The sequence below is a fragment of the Lepidochelys kempii genome, chromosome 20 (assembly GCF_965140285.1).
Source record: "Lepidochelys kempii isolate rLepKem1 chromosome 20, rLepKem1.hap1, whole genome shotgun sequence".
Taxonomy (NCBI): Eukaryota; Metazoa; Chordata; order Testudines; family Cheloniidae; genus Lepidochelys; species Lepidochelys kempii.
The window spans coordinates 3585064-3603481 of record NC_136399.1 but is presented as its reverse complement, the minus strand read 5'-3'; the positions used below and the strand labels follow the sequence as shown (position 1 = coordinate 3603481).

General features: G+C 66.1%; 2 protein-coding genes across 20 annotated transcripts in view; both read left to right on the top strand.

Annotated features, from left to right (window-relative positions):
• R3HDM2 (R3H domain containing 2) overlaps nt 1-6991 on the top strand; it is a 218916-nt gene extending 211925 nt beyond the window's left edge. For 17 of the 18 annotated variants that reach the window (XM_078849692.1, XM_073319354.2, XM_073319344.2 and 14 more), the window contains 5 exons: nt 1778-1947; nt 2158-2302; nt 2989-3089; nt 4433-4517; nt 6282-6991. In XM_078849692.1, the coding sequence (XP_078705818.1) occupies nt 1778-1947; nt 2158-2302; nt 2989-3089; nt 4433-4517; nt 6282-6628 (848 nt within the window). In that variant the 3' untranslated portion in view covers nt 6629-6991. The remainder of the gene's footprint in view (nt 1-1777; nt 1948-2157; nt 2303-2988; nt 3090-4432; nt 4518-6281) is intronic. The other variant, XM_073319341.1, reaches the window with a different exon arrangement.
• A 2125-nt stretch (nt 6992-9116) lies between these two features.
• STAC3 (SH3 and cysteine rich domain 3) lies at nt 9117-17102 on the top strand. Of its 2 annotated transcripts, XM_073318644.2 has the most exons (12): nt 9117-9281; nt 10269-10335; nt 11211-11460; nt 12085-12182; nt 12643-12718; nt 12838-12935; nt 13794-13860; nt 14102-14151; nt 14477-14568; nt 15463-15514; nt 15933-16070; nt 16553-17102. In XM_073318644.2, exons 2-12 carry the CDS (start codon nt 10270-10272, stop codon nt 16649-16651), a joined length of 1086 nt encoding a protein of 361 aa, XP_073174745.1. In that variant the 5' UTR covers nt 9117-9281; nt 10269; the 3' UTR covers nt 16652-17102. The 2 variants fall into 2 exon arrangements, with proteins under 2 accessions (XP_073174745.1, XP_073174747.1); XM_073318646.2 differs by lacking the exons at nt 11211-11460; nt 12085-12182.
• Nucleotides 17103-18418: the final 1316 nt, after the last annotated feature.

Genomic DNA, 18418 nt, shown 5'->3' with positions numbered 1-18418 from the left:
CAGGGAAGGATTGGGGTGCTGTGCCAGGCACAGGGAAGGATTGGGGTGCAGTGCCGGGCATGGAGATGCAATGCCAGGCACAGGGAAGGATTGGAGTGCAGTGCCGGGCATGGAGATGCAGTGCCTGGCACAGGGAAGGATTGGAGTGCACTGCCGGGCATGGAGATGCAGTGCCTGGCACAGGGAAGGATTGTGGTGCAGTGCCGGGCATGGAGATGCTGTGCCAGACACAGGAAAGGATTGGGGTGCAGTGCCGGGCATGGAGATGCAATGCCAGGCACAGGGAAGGATTGGAGTGCACTGCCGGGCATGGAGATGCAGTGCCAGGCACAGGGAAGGATTGGAGTGCAGTGACGGGCATGGAGATGCAGTGCCTGGCACAGGGAAGGGTTGGGGTGCAGTGCCGGGCATGGAGGTGCAGTGCCTGGCACAGGGAAGGGTTGGAGTGCAGTGCCGGGCATGGAGGTGCAGTGCCTGGCACAGGGAAGGATTGGGGTGCAGTTCCAGGCACAGGGAAGGATTGGGGTGCAGTGCCAGGCATGGAGATGCAGTGCCTGGCACAGGGAAGGATTGGAGTGCAGTGCCTGGCACAGGGAAGGATTGGGGTGCAGTGCCAGGCATGGAGATGCTGTGCCAGGCACAGGGAAGGATTGGGGTGCTGTGCCAGGCACAGGGAAGGATTGGGGTGCTGTGCCAGGCATGGAGATGCAATGCCAGGCACAGGGAAGGATTGGAGTGCAGTGCCGGGCATGGAGATGCAGTGCCTGGCACAGGGAAGGATTGGAGTGCACTGCCGGGCATGGAGATGCTGTGCCAGACACAGGAAAGGATTGGGGTGCAGTGCCGGGCATGGAGATGCAATGCCAGGCACAGGGAAGGATTGGGGTGCAGTTCCAGGCACAGGGAAGGATTGGGGTGCAGTGCCAGGCATGGAGATGCAGTGCCTGGCACAGGGAAGGATTGGGGTGCAGTGCCAGGCATGGAGATGCTGTGCCAGGCACAGGGAAGGTTTGGGGTGCAGTGCCTGGCACAGGGAAGGTTTGGGGTGCAGTGCCTGGCACAGGGAAGGTTTGGGGTGCAGTGCCGGGCATGGAGATGCAATGCCAGGCACAGGGAAGGATTGGAGTGCAGTGCCGTGCCAGGCACAGGGAAGGATTGGAGTGCAGTGCCGGGCATGGAGATGCAGTGCCTGGCACAGGGAAGGATTGGGGTGCAGTGCCAGGCACAGGGAAGGATTGGGGTGCAGTGCCGGGCATGGAGATGCTGTGCCAGACACAGGGAAGGATTGGAGTGCAGTGCCGGGCATGGAGATGCAGTGCCTGGCACAGGGAAGGATTGGGGTGCAGTTCCAGGCACAGGGAAGGATTGGGGTGCAGTGCCAGGCATGGAGATGCAGTGCCTGACACAGGGAAGGATTGGGGTGCAGTGCCGGGCATGGAGATGCTGTGCCAGACACAGGGAAGGACTGGGGTGCAGTGCCAGGCATGGAGATGCAATGCCAGGCACAGGGAAGGATTGGAGTGCAGTGCCAGGCATAGGGAAGGATTGGGGTGCAGTACCAGGCACAGGGAAGGATTGGGGTGCAGTGCCAGGCATGGTCCCCCCAGAAAGCCCCTGCACCACCGAGTGGAGGTTTCTGTAGCCAGGGGAGCCGCTCCCAGCCCCCGCTCCCCAGGCTCTGATGTGAGCACCCCTCGCCTGGCTGGGGGCAGGGGGTGCCCGTCCCGGCGTTGTGACCCTGGGAGCTCCCGTCCCAGCCGCCGTCTCCTCTTGGCAGGGGTGTCTCCGCCGGGGCCCGGCGTGGTCGTGATGCAGCTGAACGTGCCCAGCGGCCCCCAGCCCCCGCAGAACCCTCCCGTGGTGCAGTGGAGCCACTGTAAATACTATGGCCTGGACCAGCGGGGGCAGAAGCCGGGGGACCTGTACCACCCAGACACCAGCGCCCAGGTACAGGGCGGGGGGGCCACTGCAGCCTGGGCGGGACCCCGGCCTGAGCCTGATGCGGTCAGAGAAGGGCCCCAGGCACTAGCCCAAGGCCAGGGGGGCTGGGGGTCGGATTCAGCCCCTTGCAGAGAGCCAGCTCAGCACGTCCCCGTGGGGTGGGGGTAGGGGGCGCGGGGCCTGATCCGTGCCTCTAACCCTTTCCCCCGTCTCCAGGCCAGCACCCAGCTAACCAGCCCCATCACGTCCCCCACTCAGTCCCCGACGCCCTCTCCCGTGACCAACCTCAGCAGCGTCTGCACAGGGCTCGGCCCGCTCCCGGTCCTCACTCAGTTTCCCCGGCCCGTGGGCCCAGCACAAGGTGAGAAGGGCGCCAAGGGTGAGACGGGGTGCGGGGAGCCTTGGAACCAGAAGAGCCTCTATGGTGAAACTGGCCAAGCTCAGAGCTCCGAGGAGCCCGGGCCCAAGGCATGGGGTGGTCTTGACGGGGTGCATTGTGGGAGTTTGCATCCGGACAATGGGCCCTTGGCCTGGTCCCCTGGGGAGGCACCGGTGGCCAGAGAGTGAACCCTGACTTGCCGAGGCAGCCTTCGAACCTGCAAAGCAGTCGCTGGGTAGAGCCTGGCGCTCCAGGGAGCTGAGGCCTCTCAGCCAGCTGTTGCAGGGGGCGGAGCCTGGTGCCCCGTGGGGCGGGGCCTGCTGGCCAGGTGTTACAGGACCCACCAGATGGGTTATTTCCATAGCGTCGGTTGCCTTGAAAACCCGAACTCAAGGCCTGCGAGCGTCCCATATAACCACTCACCCTGCTACTGTCACGTCCTCCCCGCCTTTCCGGCCCGTGCCAGTGAGACTGGTGCCCAGAGAGGAGGCCTCACCCCCTTGCTGCCCCCCCCCCCCCCCCCGCTCCCGGGAATGGCTGTGGCCGAGCTGACGCGCACGTCCCTGGCAGGAGCAGGGAGCGTGGAGGGAAGGACCATCTCCTGTGGGGTTCTGCAGCGCTGCACCCCCCCACCCCAGCACCCCCAAATCTCTGCTTCTGCTTTCCAGGCGACGGGCGCTACTCTCTACTGGGCCAGCCACTGCAGTACAATCTCTCCATCTGCCCTGCTCCTCTGCTGCCCAGCCAGTCCACCTACAGCACACACCAGGTAGGGAGAGTGCGGCCGCCAGCCCGGAGGCAGGCTGGAGTCCCCCATCACAGCCAGTCCTCCTCCTGGCCCCCGACTTCGGATGGAAACATTGGCATAGCTGGGGCTGGAGGAGTGGGGGGCTCGTGACTGGTCTTCCCTGTTCGGATTCGAGGGCTCTTTGGGGGATGCAGAGATTGGGGGGCTCCCAAAGAGGAAGCTGCTCCCTCAGCATGGGTCTGTCTGCGGCACTAGCCCACCCTAGGTGCAGGGACTCACTGGCCTGACGTCTCTGATGCTGTAGCCCTGCTCCTGTCCCCCATCCCCCAGAATTGGACAAGGGAAGCCAGACCTGAGTCCCAAGGTGGGAAAACAGGAGACTTTTTTCCTTAATGGTGGGTTTTCGACCAAAAACTCTGTTTTTGACAAACTCAAAACATAGAGAAAAAGTCCTGCACACCACACACAATTAACCTGTGGAACTCATTGCCAGGGGACGTTGTAAAGGCCAAGAGTATAACTGGGTTCAAAGTCATGGCGGACAGGTCCATCAATGGCTGTTAGCCGAGATGGTCAGGGATGAACCCTCAGGCTCTCTGTCCCCCAAGCCTCTGACGGCCAGAAGCTGGGACTAGAGGGCAGGGGATGGATCACTCGGTAATTGCCCTCTTGTGTTCAGTCTCTCGGAAGCATCTGGCATTTGGATTTGGAAAAGGAACAAGCTTTGAAACTGCGGAATTTCTCCCCTGCCTTCTGTATAAAAGCCCAACAAACAATGCCCCCCCTTCAAACTCCAGCCAGTCACCTTTGTCCCCCAGAAAGAAGCAAAATGTGGGGGGTGAGCCCCAGTTTCCCCTCCCTCAGGCCAGGCAAAAATTACAATAGAGTCAGTCCCAAAGAGTGCCCTCCCCCCTGCCCCGGAGCGTGGCCCTTTGCAGACCTAGGCCCTGGTTGGTGCAGAGGGACGCTCGGGCTCCGCCAGGACATGCCCTGCGCTGCAGGATCGGGGCCCTAGCCCAGTGCCCGCAGCCCGTCTCTGAGCAGGCTGACAGCAGGCCGGCTGAGTTCCCATGTAAATAGTCCCTGGGCTGAAACGTCACTCTGCCCCAGCCTCGCCCAAGCCGGACGTCCGCACCGAGTGTCCTGCAGCATCTCCCCCGAGATGGAGACGGGCGCAGGGAGCAAGCTGCTTCCTTGCTCCCTGGCCTGGGAGTGCAGGCTGGAAACGGCCCTTGCCTGTCCCCGCTCGGCTGCACCAGGGGCTGGGCTAACCTCTGTGCTCTGGGCACGCTGGCCAAGGGGCTCCCAGCCGGCTCTGCGGGACGGGGCGGCTTCTCCGGGTGACTCTGTTTTCGCTCTTCCAGGGCCAGACAGGGATGAAACACGGAAACCGAGGCAAGAGACAGGCCCTCAAGTCAGCGTCCACCGACCTCGGCACAAGCGACGTAGGCGAGTGACCTCGGGGGCTGCTCACGCCCACCCGTGCCTGGCCTCGGCTGGCAAACGCCCCAGCCAGCCCAGCCTCCCGGGTGCCTCCCTTGCCAGTCACCTGCCGAGGGGGCAGTTTGAGCCCTTGTCACTGGGCAGCAGGGACCGATCCTGGACGGGACCTGCTGGGGACTAGAGAGGAGAGACCCATGGTCCTCGGAAGAGCTGCCCGCAAGCCCCCTTAGAGAGTGTGCGCGGTGGCAGCAGAGAGGCCCCCGGGCCTCCCCCTCTGCCCCTCTCTGCCCCCGCCACACATGGCACAAAGCGCAGGGCCCTGTGCTCCCCCGGCTGAGCTGCGTCCAGCGGCTGGAGGCGTGTGTGCCAGGAGACGCACACACTGTGCTGTGGGGTGTGATCTAATGGTGAGGGGGGGCTGAGAGCCAGGACTCCTGGGTTCTACCCCCACTTTTGGGGGGCAGTGGGGTCTATTGGTTAAAGTGGGGGGCGGGGCTGGGAGCCAGGTTCTGTGCCCAGCTCAGGGAGGGCAGTCTAGTGGGTAGAGCAGAGCTTGGTGTCCAGACTTGTGGGCTGTTCCTGTCGCTGACTCCCTCTCTCTGCCTGTTTCCCCACCGAGATAGTAGCGGGGTGGCGTCTGCGAAGTGCTTTGAGATCCCCCAGCCGAAGCTGCTCAGCTGGGGTTCTCTCCAAACGCCGGGCTCGGCAGCCGGCAGAGGGCTCTCTGCCGCCCGCCCGGGGAGCATGCTCAGCGCTTGCTAATTGGGGACAGGCTGCAAGGCAATGTCCTGCCACGGGTCTCGGGGGAGGCTTAAAATCCCTCCCCCTTCCCCGCCCCGGATAAACAGCTGCAGCAGGGAGACCCCCTCACTCGGGCAGTGGAGCAGGCAGGGGCCGGGGGATCTGTTACACGCTGGTTTAATATTAGCACAGAATTCGGTCTGCCAGGGCCCTGGAACTGCCGCTCACCCCCGCCTGGCTCCCGGAGCCCGAGCCGCGGCCGCGACGCACTCTGTGCCCTGACAGCTGCAGAGTACGGGCAGCTCGGCCTGCGGGCACGGCCTGGCTCTGCCCCCTGTGTGGGGCTGGCACAGGCGGGTGTGGTTCCGTTCTGGGCCAGGTCAGAAATTAACCACGACCCCTTGGCATCAGCTGCCTCTGCCCTCCGCCGGGAGCTGGGTTTGCCCTGAGTTCAGAGGCACCGGTGTCTGGGACTGGCCGTGCTGCCCAGAGAGGCTCCCCAAGGTGCCCCCCAAGGAGCCCTGAGCGCTCGGCCCCCCTCAGCTCTCCCCACCCATGTCCCCGGGCCCGAGTCTGGCTCCAGGGTGGGCTGATAGAGGGGAGGCAAACTCTCCTGCCAGGGAACGTCCTGTGCCCCGGGACAGGCTCTGCAGGGCTGCATGGGACGTGCATTGGCCCACCCACCACAGGGAGAAGGGGGTGCCCTGGGGCATGAACTGCAGGGACATCCCAGCTCCCGCCTCTGGGATTCAAGCAGGGACCCCTCCCCTCCCAGAGCAAAACCCAGGCATCCTGGCTCCCAGCCCCCCCACGCTAACCTCTAAGCCCTACTCCCTCCCAGAGCCAGGTATGGAACCCAGGAGTCCTGGCTGCCCTCTCCCCCTGCTCTAACCTGTAGACCCCATTCCCCTCCCAAAGCCAGGGAGAGAACCCAGGAGTCCTGGCTCCCAACCCCCTCCCTCCCTCCCTGCTGTCACTGGTTCCCAGTCGCTGGTTCCCAGCCGCTGACCTGGCCTTGTCTCCCCGCAGTGCTGGGCCGGGTGCTGGAGGTGACGGACCTGCCCGAGGGCATCACGCGCACCGAGGCCGACAAGCTCTTCACCCAGCTCGCCATGGCCGGGGCCAAAATCCAGTGGCTGAAGGAGACTCAGGGGCGGCGCGGGGCCGGGGGCGGCGCAGGCGACCACCACGGGCCGGCGGAGAACGGCCGGCACCCGGACCTCGCTGCCTTGTACACCGTGGTGGCCGTGTTCCCCAGCCCGCTGGCCGCCCAGAACGCCTCGCTGCACCTCAACAACTCGCTCAGCCGCTTCCGGCTGCGCGGGGCCAAGAAGAACTACGACCTGCGGGTGCTGGAGCGGGCCAGCTCCCAGTAGGCCCCCGCCGGCCCGGCCCCACCGCCCCCCCGCCGGCCGCGCGCCCGGCCTCTATTTATATGGACACAATGAAGAGATGAGAAATTGATGATGATTGGGGTATTTTTTTTTTTTTTTTTGGAGTGGAAGAACATTTCCCCCCCCTCGCCCCCCGGTAACGTGCCCCCCACTGCCCCCCCCGGACACGTGTCTCGTTTCGCCCCGCGTTGTGCCGTGGCGGGCACCGCGTTCAGTTGCACACGCAGGTGTTGGCTGGGTCTGGTCGCTGTACAGTCTATTTAATCCGGGGGGGCGGGGGCGGCAGGGGTTTGGTTTTGTTTTTAAATATAAAAAAAAAAAAAAAAAATCGTCCATCACTTTAAAGCTGCTTCCGGTTTCTGTGCCCAGCGCGAGGGGTTAACGCGAGACGTGCCCCGCTCATCTCTGAGACCGCCACCTCTTCCCCCCCGCACTGTACCCCTCCTGGGGTGGCACCAGTGGGGGAGGGGTGCTCACGGGGGGTGGGTGTCGTCCCCACTCATCAGCAGGGCTAAGGAGCAGGCCTAGACACCTAGTAGGGTAGGGCCGAGCCCCCCCCAGTCCCCCTCCATTGGGATGGCAGTGTGGGGCAGTCCGGTGGCCCTGGAGAGGATCGAAGGGAGGGATGGCTCCCCGCTGAGCCCCATAGCCATCCGTGCCCAAACTGGAGCCTCCAGGAACTGGCACCAGCGGACCAGAGCCCCTGCCCGCGGCATCGGCCCTGCGGCGCTGAGCCGGGCCCCTGGGGGTGGAGCTGATCCCGGGCCCTGCACCCCCACGGCACAGAGAGAGCAGGCCAAGCTTCGTGGCCTGTGGGCTACTGCTACCGGCCCTGGCTCGCTGCTCCGCCAGGCCAGGCTACGCTCGCCGTGGGAGAGGAGCGAGGCCCGGCACAGACCTCACGGCAGGCCCAGCGTCGGCCTGCAGCGCTCCAGCCTCCCGGGGGCCGGGCCAGCCCCTGCGGTGACGGGCAGAACGCACCAGAGAGGTAAGAGCCGAGTGGAGGGGGCAGGTGGGGGATTCTCAGACCAGCCTGCAGCAAATCGCTCTGCCCCTGGGCTGTACCGCGGGGGCAGCAGCCCTGGGGCTGAGCAGGAGGGGGGTGTCCCTGGGAGGGGCCGTGCCCACCTGCGCCCCCCAGGGACGATAGAGTCTCAGGCTGGAGACCAGCGCTGCCCGCCGCAGAGCATCCAGGGCCCCAGCCCTCCCCCTCTGTGGGGACTCTGGTGTTCGGGGTCAGCCTGGCAGAAGGGATTTCGGATCCACATGCACCAGAGCCTGACAGATTCTGGGGCAAACAGCCAACTCCTGGACGTAGCCCCCAGGCCTGAGCTCCCCACCCCGGGCGGCCTGGGTTGGGCCGAGTTCAGCAGCAGCTGGCCTCCCTGTCCCATCGCCCAGTTGCTGGGGGGCAAGGGGCGCCCCGGCTGCACATCTCCCAGGCCAGTGCGGGGGTAGGACCCAGTAACCCTGGAGCAGCCCTGCCAGGGGTTTGTCCAACTTGCCCCCCCAAAACTCCCAATACTGGGGATGCCAAAATGTCCCTGGGAGTCTGGCCCGGAGCCTCCCTGCCCGGGGCATTTAGCCAATTGCTCCTTGTCCCCCGGGCAGGAGGAGGAGTCGGGCGAAGGCCTGGCCATGGGGCCTGGAGCCTGCTACAGAGCGGCTGCCCCAGTCCCCGAGGACAGAGGGTGTTCCCCACATGCGGGGGTACACGGACACAGCCCCCCATATGGTTTAAGCTTCCGCAGGAAGGGACAGGGTGGGAGCAATCCAGGGACAGGGCCTGTGATGGCAGCTCAAGGCGGAGAAGCTGGTGGGGGGCAGGAAAAGGGGGTGCAAGCGGCCCCCTGAGAACTGCCCCGCCAGGGCCTCCCCAGCGGGCATCAGAGCGGCTTGGGGCATGCCCCGTGTGCGCTGCGTTATGGGTATTGTCTGCAGCCCAGGGCCATGGGGAACAGAACACAAGCTGGAGCAGCCCTGAGGCTGCTCTGACTTGGGCCGGGCAGGGCCCCCCAACTAGAAGGACACAGAAGTGGCTTTACCCTGTCCCAGCCCGGTGACCGAACCTCAGGCCCTGCATGGGGGGGTTCAGGCAGGTCTGGGGGGCTCGCCCCAACGTCTGCCGGAGCCCGATGCCTGCAGGGAGAGAGAGCCTGCCAATATCTTGCTCCTCGGCCGCTGGGTCTCCCTGTTCCCAGGCAGAATCCTCAGAGCGCGGCTCCTTGGCCGGTGGCCATGGCCCGGTGCATCCCAGGGGCAGAACGCCCTTTCCTGTCCCCGTGGGGACATGGGAACCGAACACCTGCAGCCAGGGTGCCCGTCCCACCTGTGGCTGGGCTGGCTACCCTGTGCCCGCGTCCACCGGCGCCCGGACCCTCCAGGCAACCAGCCAGTGGCTCCCGCCGGCCAGGCCCGCTCGTGTGCAGGCTCCAATTTCTCAGCGTCAGCTTCCCGCATGGGGCTCAGCTGTTCGCTCCCCTCTCGCCCTGTCACTCCGTCCCCGGCCGGCAGCCGAGCGCCCCTGTGCAGCCAGGCCTGGGGGTCGGCGCTGGCTACTCTGGGGCAGCCGGGGCCCGTCGGCACTGCTCCTGGGGAGGATTTACCCAGCTGGGAGGGAGCCCGAAGCTCAGAGGTGAGTCTCCCCCCGCCCCTCCCCCGCCCCCGGCCTGCTGTCTTTCTCCTTTCCCCGGCTGTGCACCCATTTCAGACGCCCCCTTCCCTTCCAAACTGGGGCAGGGGGTCCGGCAGCCTGGGCCCCCAAAGCGCCCCCGGCCTCCGCTCTCAAGCGTTACACACACACCACGACAGACGTTCCTGCTGTAACATGCACCCCCGTCGCACACACACACACATGCTCGCACACGCCCCTGCGACAGGCTCGCACACGCGACAGACAGACGTCCCTGCTGTAACATGCACCCGTCGCGCACACACACACCCCCGCGGCAGATACACATCCCTGCTGTTACACACACACGTGACAGGCATGCGTGCACACAACAGACACGTTCCTGCTGCAATACACACCCCTGTGACACACCCAGACACACGCATACACACCCCTGCGGCCGACACACGTCCCTGCTGTGACACACGCCCGTGACACACACCCACGTCCCTGCTGTAACATGCACCCCTGTGAGACACACTCACACACGCACGCCCCTGTGACAGACACCCCCTGCAAGCTGGGGGAGCAAGGGCTCGTATGATGCCGGGAGCTTAAAATAGCACCTGGGCCGGACGTGTGGGGAGCTGCGGGCGTGGCACTGCTGGGCACAGCAGAAAGGGGGCGATCGGTAGGCCCAGCAGTCGTGGGGCTGGGACTGTCTCCTCTGGGGGGCGCGGTAAGGCCTTGGCAGAGAAGCAGGGCCCTTGCCGTGACGCCGACCGGTGCTGTGTAAACCCCCGGGCAGGTCGTTCGTCTGGCACCGTGGGCAGGAGCGTGGGCCTCCTCTGTGCCCATGGATGCCCCGTGCTGGGCCCTGGCGGGCGCTGCTGTGGGGCAGAGACGGGCACCGAGCTGGCTCATCCCGCGGCGCCCTCAATTGGCTGCAGGTTAGCGGGTGTTGCCAGGGGAGCCCCCGGGGCCCCGTGACGCCTCTGCTCCCCCTTGCAGCATGACTGAGAGGGAGTCCCTGGCGCCGCCAGCCTCGCCCGCGCCCGGGGGGAAGCCAGCGAGCAGGGTAAGTGCTGCCAGGGGATTGGCCTCGGGATGGGGGGGCTGGGAGGTTCCCCCCGCCAGCACTGCCTGGCCCTCTTGGGGGGGCTCCTTTCCGGCCCCACTGGCTGCCAGTCGGGGGGACGCAGGTCCCTGTGTCCCAGCGGCTGGAACCCCCCCCCAAGTCCCGGGGATGTCATGAGTTGGGGGTGTCGGTGGGGACGTGGCCTGCTGCCCGCGTGCCCCCCACCTCCCCGTGCCCAGGTCTCCGCGGCCGGCACGCCCAGCCCGTTACGCCTGTGCAACGGGCGCCCTGCGCTCACTCCTGCAGGGAGGGGGCTGGGGGTCCTCTGCCAACGCTGCCCCCCCCGGCGCAGCAGGCCCCAGAGAGTGGGGGGCCTAGCGAGGGGGCCTGAGTGAGCTGGGGGGGCAGGGGGCAGTCGTGGGCAGCAGAGGAGGTGGCTCTGGCACCCACAGCAGCCTGGGGTGTGCAAAGGAGACGAGGGGGGGCGTCGCCAGCCCCCCCCCCGGCTGCCCCCAGCCGTTCCCTCTGGAGCCAGGGCACCGTCTGGGCTCCTGCTGCATCCATCCGGGGCAGCAGCCTGGCCACCAACCCGCCATCAGGGCGGCCTCGCCTGGCCCGTGGGGCATGAGCCCGGATCCGGGGCTCCGTGCTGGGATGGGGGAACCCCAGGCCAGGTGCCCTGCTGAGGGCGGGGGGGGGACCGAGCGAGGGGCTGGGGGGCAGGACTCCTGGGTTCTCTCCTGGCTGTGCCACTGACTCCCCGTGGGACCCTGGGGCAAGCCCCCGTTTCCCTCCCATGCCTCAGTTTCCCCCGGGGGGGGCGTCAGTGTCTCCGAGGTGCCCAGTGTCTCCCCCCCCCCCCCCCGGCCCCCCAGCTCCAGGCGCTGAAGCAGCTGTTCCTGCGGAGGCCCAAGGAGGAGCCACCGGCAGAACCGCAGCCCAACGGGGAGCTGGTCAGCCCCACGGGGGGGCCCCTCTACTACTTCTACGAGGAGGAGGAGGAGGAGGAGGAGCCTGAGCCGCCCCCCGAGCCCCAGAAGCCCGTCAACGACAAGCCCCACAAGTTCAAGGATCAGTACTTCAAAAAGCCCAAGTTCTGTGATGTCTGCGCCCGCATGATTGTCCGTGAGTGGGGGGCGGGGGGGGGCTGGTTAGCCCTGGGGGGAGGGGTTGGGGCGAGGGGGCATGGCTGGGGAGGGGGGCGGTCCGGTGGGGGGGGATAGGACGTGGGTGGGGGGGGACGTGGCTAGGGCAGGGGGCACTAGGTGCAGGAGGGGGGCATGGCTGGGGAGGGGGGCACAGGCAAGGAGGAGGGAGGGGGTATTTAGGCCAGAGAGGTAGGGAGCATGGATGAGGAGTGGGTGGGGGGCACTGGCCCAAGGGGGCAGGGGACAGGGTGGGTGGGGGGGGACACACCTTACTGGGGGGTCAGCGACCCACACAGAGGCAGCCCACTGGGACTCCGCCCCTCCTCCCCGTGGCACTTTGGCCAGTCCTGGGGGACAGTAACGTGGCCCCTGCTGCCCGGCTCGGTGGGGCACATGGGGGTTGAAGGGGCCCGATGGCCGCCCCCTCCCCAAGGAGATATCCATTCCCACGGCTCTGTGAAGCCAGTCACGGAGGGCGGGACACACTGCCCCTGTGCCAGCCCTGATCCCTGCTGGGGGGGTCCCTGTCCAGCCTCCCGTCCCCTCTCCCGTTCCATGGCTGGGAAGTTTAATCGACCCGTCTTTGTCCCCCCCGCCCCAGTGAACAACAAGTTTGGCCTGAGATGCAAGAACTGCAAAACCAGCATCCACCAGCACTGCCAGTCCTACGTGGAGATGCAGCGCTGCTTCGGGAAGATCGTGAGTCCGGCCCAGCCCCACTTGCACCAGTGGGGAAACTGAGGCACAGGGAGGGGAAATGAGGTCACTGAGGTCCCACAGGTTTAGAGGGTAGAGCTGGGGTAGAACCCAGGAGTCCTGGCACCCAGCCCTGTCCCGCTCTAACCACCAGACCCCACTTCCTTCCAGAGCTGGGGTAGAACCCAGGAGTCCTGGCTCCCAGCCCTGTCCCGCTCTAACCACAAGACCCCACTTCCTTCCAGAGCTGGGGTAGAACCCAGGAGTCCTGGCTCCCCTGCTCTAACCCATTGCCCCACCGCTCCAACAGCCAGGGATAGAACCCAGGAGTCCTGGCTCCCAGCCCCTGCTCTAACCACTAGACACGCCCCGCCCCCGAGCTGGGCTAGAACCCAGGCGTCCTGGCTATGCAGGCATCTGTCCTGCCCCGGTAACTCCCCCGTTCTCTCTCTCTCGCTCCCAGCCCCCCGGGTTCCGCCGGGCGTACAGCTCCCCCCTCTACAGCAACCAACAATATGCCTGCGTCAGGGAGCTGCTCTGTAAGTACCAGCCCCTCCCCTGTGGGGGGCCACAGACCCCCCCTCCTGCCCCATAAGTGGAACAACCTCCCCCCCTCCCCCCCCCGGAACTCACCGCCCCCTTGTGGTGTCTGACTCAGCGGCAGCCAATCGCAGCGACCCCGTGTTCGAGACCCTCCGGACGGGCGTCATCATGGCCAACAAGGAGCGAAAGAAAGGGCAGGACGATAAGAAGAATGTGAGCTGGAGGGACAGGGGGGCCACGCTGGCTGGGGAAGGGGGTCCCCAGGGTGGGCGCTGATGGGGGGAGGAAGTGCCCCAAAGCCGAGGCCTGTGGGGGGCAGGGGTGGAACGTCTGGCGCAGGCTGGGGGCGATGCCAGGCTGCCCTGGCATGGGGTGCTCTGGCGAGGGACCAGAATCTCCCTGCTGCGTCTTGGGGACCCGTCCACGGGCCGGGAGGTGAGGATCTGCGCCCCAAATGTTATGGCAGCCACTGGCATCCCGGCAGCCACACACAGCGGGTGGTTCCCGGGCTCCCACTGAGCCCCAGCAACCCGTTCCCTGCCCCCCACAATCCACCAGGACCTGCCCAGCCTCAGCGCCCCATTCCCTGCCCCCCGCAATCCACCAGGACCCTGCCCAGCCGCAGTGTCCCATTCCCTGTTAACCACAACCCAATAGGGCCCAGCCCGACCCCAGCGCCCCGTACCTGCCCCCCATTATCCGCCAGGGCCTTGCCCAGCCCCAGTGCCCCATTCCCTGCCCCCACCATCCCCTGGGCCCTGCCCAGCCCCTCGTTCTCTGCCCCCCACAGTCTGCCAGGGCCCTGCCCAGCCCCAGCGCCCCGTTCCCTGCAACCCACAATCCAATGGGGCCCAGCCCCCCCGTTCTCTGCCCCCCACCATCCCCAGTGTCCTGCCCCAATCCCTGTTCCCTGCCCCCCTCAGTCTCCTGGGACCTAGCCCAGCCCCAACGCCCCATTCCCTGCCCCCCCCATCCCCAGGGTCCTGCCCTCCCCCTGTTCCCTGCCACCTACATTCCTGCGGCGCCCGGCCGGCGCCCCCTCTCTAACTTGCTTCCCCGTCTCTCTTCCAGCCCTTGGCCACCATGATGGACGAGGATTCAGAGCCTGGGAAGCACGAACTGGGCAAACTCGAGGCAGGTGCGAGCTGTGGGGGTCTGGCAGGGGCCTGCCCAGCTCTGTGCCCCGTGATGCCAGGCAGGGCGTCCGGCCCAATTGTTTTCCTGCCACCCCCGCACCTGCCCTGGGGTCTCAGCAGCAGGGTGGAATTTGTGGGGTGTTGCCCACAGCCTGGGCCCTGGGTGCTTGGGGGGGGACCCATCTGTTAACTTGGTAAATGAAACTGAACCCCCCTTTCTCCTCTTCCTTCCTGTGCTTCCAGGCAACCCAGACGGGGACAAGAAGGCAGAGAAAAGCACCCCCGACGACAAGGTACCCCCTCCTGGACCCCCCTTGCACCTCACTGCCCCTGCCCCCTACTCCTGGGGTCACAGTCCCCTGACAAGGTACCCCCTTTCTGTACCCCACTGCGACCCCTCCCCCTGGGGTCACAGCGCCCCTACTGACAAGTCCTCTCCCATCCTCCCCCATGGGCGGGGCCCGGCTGCAGCCAAGCTCTGGGGTAGGAAGAGGCCGTGGGGCGCAGCCAGGGCAGGGCGGTTCCTGCTAAGAGCGCTCAGGGCCTGGCAGCCAGATGGTGCCCATAGTCCCTGCCCCACCTGCCGCTGCTCTGACCCCGTTCTCCCGGCCCCCGCAGAACAAGAAGCCCCAGCCCGGCTTCCTGCAGACTCATTACTTCGTGGCGCTTTATCGCTTCAAAGCCCTGGAGAAGGACGACCTGGATTTCCAGTGAGTTTGGGGGGCTGTGTGTGACGAGCGCCCCGGGCCTGGCATGTGGCATTAGCCCCCGAGGGATGAAATTGTCCTTGGAGGCGCATCGGTCGCAGGGTCTGTCTCCGCCGGTTGGCATCCACATTATGCAGCTCGGCTGCCCCCCGGGCGCAGAACTTGCGAGCCCGGCTTCCAAACACCGCTGGGTTCAGACAGATGAAGAAATGCCAGGGGTGGGGGTCGTTCTGTGCCGTCAGCTCCTGAGCCGTTCGCACACGCTTGGGTCCCGTCCTCACGCCTGCCTGGGCCACGGGGAGAAACAGCATCCCTTTTCCAGACGAGATCTCCCCTCGTCACAGGGCTCCGGGAGCTGGAGCTTTCAAAAGCTGCCATGGCCGCACTGCTTACAGCCAGGAGAACCACAGCTGAGATCAGGGCCCCCTGGTGCCGGACACTGGAGAGAGACCCTGCCCCCACTGAGATCAGGGCCCCAGGGTGCCGGGCGCTGCACAGACAGACCCTGCCCTGCCTGAGATCGGGGCCCCCTGGTGCCGGGCGCTGCACAGACAGACCCTGCCCTGAGCTCTCAATCCAGACACACAGGGGAAGGGGGGATTCCCCCAGGTTCATAGTCGGGGGGGTTCACTCCAGGTCACACAGGGAGTCGCGCCGAGCGGGGGATTGATCCTCAATCTCCGGGGGCCCAGCGCAGGCCCCATGAGCCCACGGAGGAGCGAATGCAGCGGCCAGCGGTTGAGGCATCTGTGGGGCTGGGGAGAGGCTGCCCCACCCAGCTGGCTGCCCCAGGGCCGTGGCGTTCTCACTGGGGCTGGTGTCCGAGATCCCAGGGCCCCGCGGTGTCAAGGATGGGCCCTGCCCCGCAGTGCTTAGCCCGAGTCCCTTCCCTTGCAGCCCGGGGGAGAAGATCACGGTGGTGGATGACTCCAACGAGGAGTGGTGGCGGGTAAGGAGGGGTCTTCCCAGTCAGCTGGGGAGGGCTCCGGGGTCTCGGCAGCAGCGGGGCACACGGTGGGGGCAGCGACTGGGGGGATAGAGCTTAAAGCCGGTGGATCTTCAGCACTCACGAGGGTGAGGGGCTGCCTCGAGCTTCTCCCCAATCCCAGCCCGCAGCCCCCTGCTAGCCCAGCCCTGGGTTCACCCCCCAGCCCTGCTGGGGCCCCTCACTCCTGATCCCCAGCCCCTGCTAGCCCAGCCCGGGGCTCCCCCCATGCAAACAGCTTTGCCAATGTCCGCACCCCACAATCCCAACCCGCCGCTTGCACTGTTCCAGGCCCAGCATGTTGGGGGAGGGGTGGTGTCCTTGCAGGCTGGGCTGCTCCCAGTGACCCCCCCGCCCCCCTCCCCGGTGTGACTCCTTGCAGGGGAAGATCAATGAGAAAATTGGCTACTTCCCCCCGAACTTCATCGTCCGGGTGCGAGCGGGCGAGCGGGTTCACAAGGTCACCAGGTCCTTCGTGGGTAACAAGGAGATCGGGCAGATCACGCTGAAGAAGGATCAGGTGAGCACAGAGCCAGCTCCCCGGGGGGGCCTCACCCCTCCCCGACACGCCCCCCCAGCCCGGTCCTTCTGCTGCACAGCCAAGAAACACGCCATCCACCTCGGGCACCAGCAGCTCAGGGCATGGGTGCCCGGCCCCGAATCCCTGACGCCTCCGTGTTCTCCCCTCCCAGGGCAGGGGAGCCCAGCCCTGCACCCTCACACTGCATGAGGCCCAATCCTGCACCCCGATCCATCCCTCCCCCCTTCCATTCCCCAGCGGTCCTCACTGCCTCTCTGCCCCTGTTCCCCTCCACCTGCATGGATGCCCAGCCCTACGTCTCTGCCCCCGCGCTCCCTCTGTCTCCTGCTCTGCATCCATGTGCCCCACTGCATCTCCAACCCCAGCCCCACCACTGCCCTATGGGCAGCCTGCTCTGTATCTGGTTCCCAGTGGCGTCTAACCTGCCGCCCCTCTGGGGCACCCTCCTTCCTTCCCCCCAGATCGTGGTGCAGAAGGGGGAGGAAGTGAACGGGTACGTCAAGGTCTACACCGGCCGCAAGATGGGGCTCTTCCCCGTCGACTTCCTGGAGGAGATCTGAGCCCGGGCCGGCGCCGGCAGCAGTCTTTAGCCAAGGGGCGAGCGGGCTGGGCCTGGAGCCGCGCCTCATGCCCGAACACGGCCCCCGGGGGGGCATTTCCTTAGAGATCGCTCCTGGGGGCAGCTGCAGATGGAGCCCCCCTCCTGGGATAAATGCCCCGCGTCGCTGCAGGGAGCGGATCCTCAGCGGGGATATCGGTGCTGGGGTGCCAACTAGGCCATGATCCGTCAGCCGCCTTGGCCCGGGACGCGTGGCGGGCTGGGGCAAGCAGCAGATCCCTTGTTTGCTTTCTCCGGAGGATGGAAGCGGGGTGGTGGGGCCAAGGGGGGCAGAGAGGAGCTCCCCCAGGACATTTCTCTCCTGGCACGCTCACCGACGGGCAGAGGCGGGTGTGTGTGTGTTTGCACTTAGGGCTGGGGTACCTTGAGGTGTCTCCCTTCCCCGGGGGGTGTGTGTGTGTGTGTGGTGGGGGGGGGGTTACCCCGGCTGTTGCTGGGGGTTTGCAATCTTGCTACATGTTGTCAATATACCCATGTTTCCCCTCCCAGTTTGTTCTCTCTGGGGACCCGGGGCGTGGGGGTGTCGGGGCTGTGCTCTGGGGAAGGGGCTGCACGGCTGGGGCTTGGTTGGAGATGCAGGGGTGGTGGCCTGGTGGCTTGGAGGTTTGCATGGGGCACTGCCTGGGGGCAGGGGTTGGTTTGAGCCACGGGGGGTTCAGAAGGGCATGCACGTGCGTGGGGGGAGAAGGGTTTGCTGGCTTATGCCCCCTCCCTCTCTGTGCCCTGGCATCCTCTGGCACCAAGGCCTGGGGGGGCGATGCAGCTGTGCAGCCAGCAGGGGGCACTCCTGGCACAGCAATTGGCCTTTCTCTGCAGCTCTCTCCTTTCGGGCTCTCGGCTGGGCTCCTCCATTTGAACAGGGCAGGGTTTTGCATCAGTAAAACTCCCACAGCCTGGCTACTTGGTGTCCCGTTGTGGCCCAGGGAGAGGGAGGACTGGGCAGCGGGCCGGGGTGGGGGCTGGCTTGGATCTAGCCCTGGGCATGAACTTGCTTCCCGTCCCTGGTTGCTCAGGGTGACCTGAGTTTGCTGGGTCTCAGCTGGGGCCGGTGTGTGGGGTGAGCCAGCCCGGGGAGACCTAGGGTCCTCAATCCACCGTGAAACTGTCTCCTGTCGTATTAACCCTTGTCGTCAAATTCCCGAGTGAGCATTTCTTGCTGCCAGCAATCCGGGGGCCCCAGCGGGGTGGCTCACGCTCGTATCCCCGCCCCCGCGTGTCCATCGCGGGGTTTCCTGCACGACGCTTTAGCGCCGCTCCCCCTGCCCAGGGAGATTTCCTGCCCTCCCTCGAGGCTGCTTTCCCGGCCCGCGGCCCCGGCCTCGGCTGCCTGCAGGACGGGCAGCTCCCACCACAGCACCGGGAAGTGGCCGCCCCGTGCAGCTCGGAGCCGAGCCCCATCTGGGCCTTGTCTCCACTGGGGAATCATGAGCACGTGTTGGTGACCCACATTAGCCAATGAGTGGGAAGCTGGGGCTTTTTCGGGGAGATCCAGGTGCCGAAGCTGGGATTGCAACTCCTGGGTAGCCGAGAGAGGCAGGTGGGGGCAGTGGTGAGAGTGGGAGAATGGGGCAAAGCCAGCTGGGACTTCTGGCTCTGCCACAACCATTCTGTGCAACCCTGGGCAAGTCACTTACTCTCTGCTGTATTCATCCTCACAGCCCCTGTGGGACACGAGACTATGAGGGGCTCTGGCTTGAGGCTTTATTGG

What these genes read in the sequence shown, in the direction of transcription:
- STAC3 (XM_073318644.2), top strand. Translation starts at nt 10,270, where the DNA reads ATGACTGAGAGGGAGTCCCTGGCGCCGCCAGCCTCGCCCGCGCCCGGG. An exon ending in CTGCGCCCGCATGATTGTCC is followed by an intron (nt 11,461 to 12,084) that starts GTGAGTGGGGGG and finishes CCCCCGCCCCAG; the next exon opens with TGAACAACAAGTTTGGCCTG. An exon ending in TCACGCTGAAGAAGGATCAG is followed by an intron (nt 16,071 to 16,552) that starts GTGAGCACAGAG and finishes CCTTCCCCCCAG; the next exon opens with ATCGTGGTGCAGAAGGGGGA.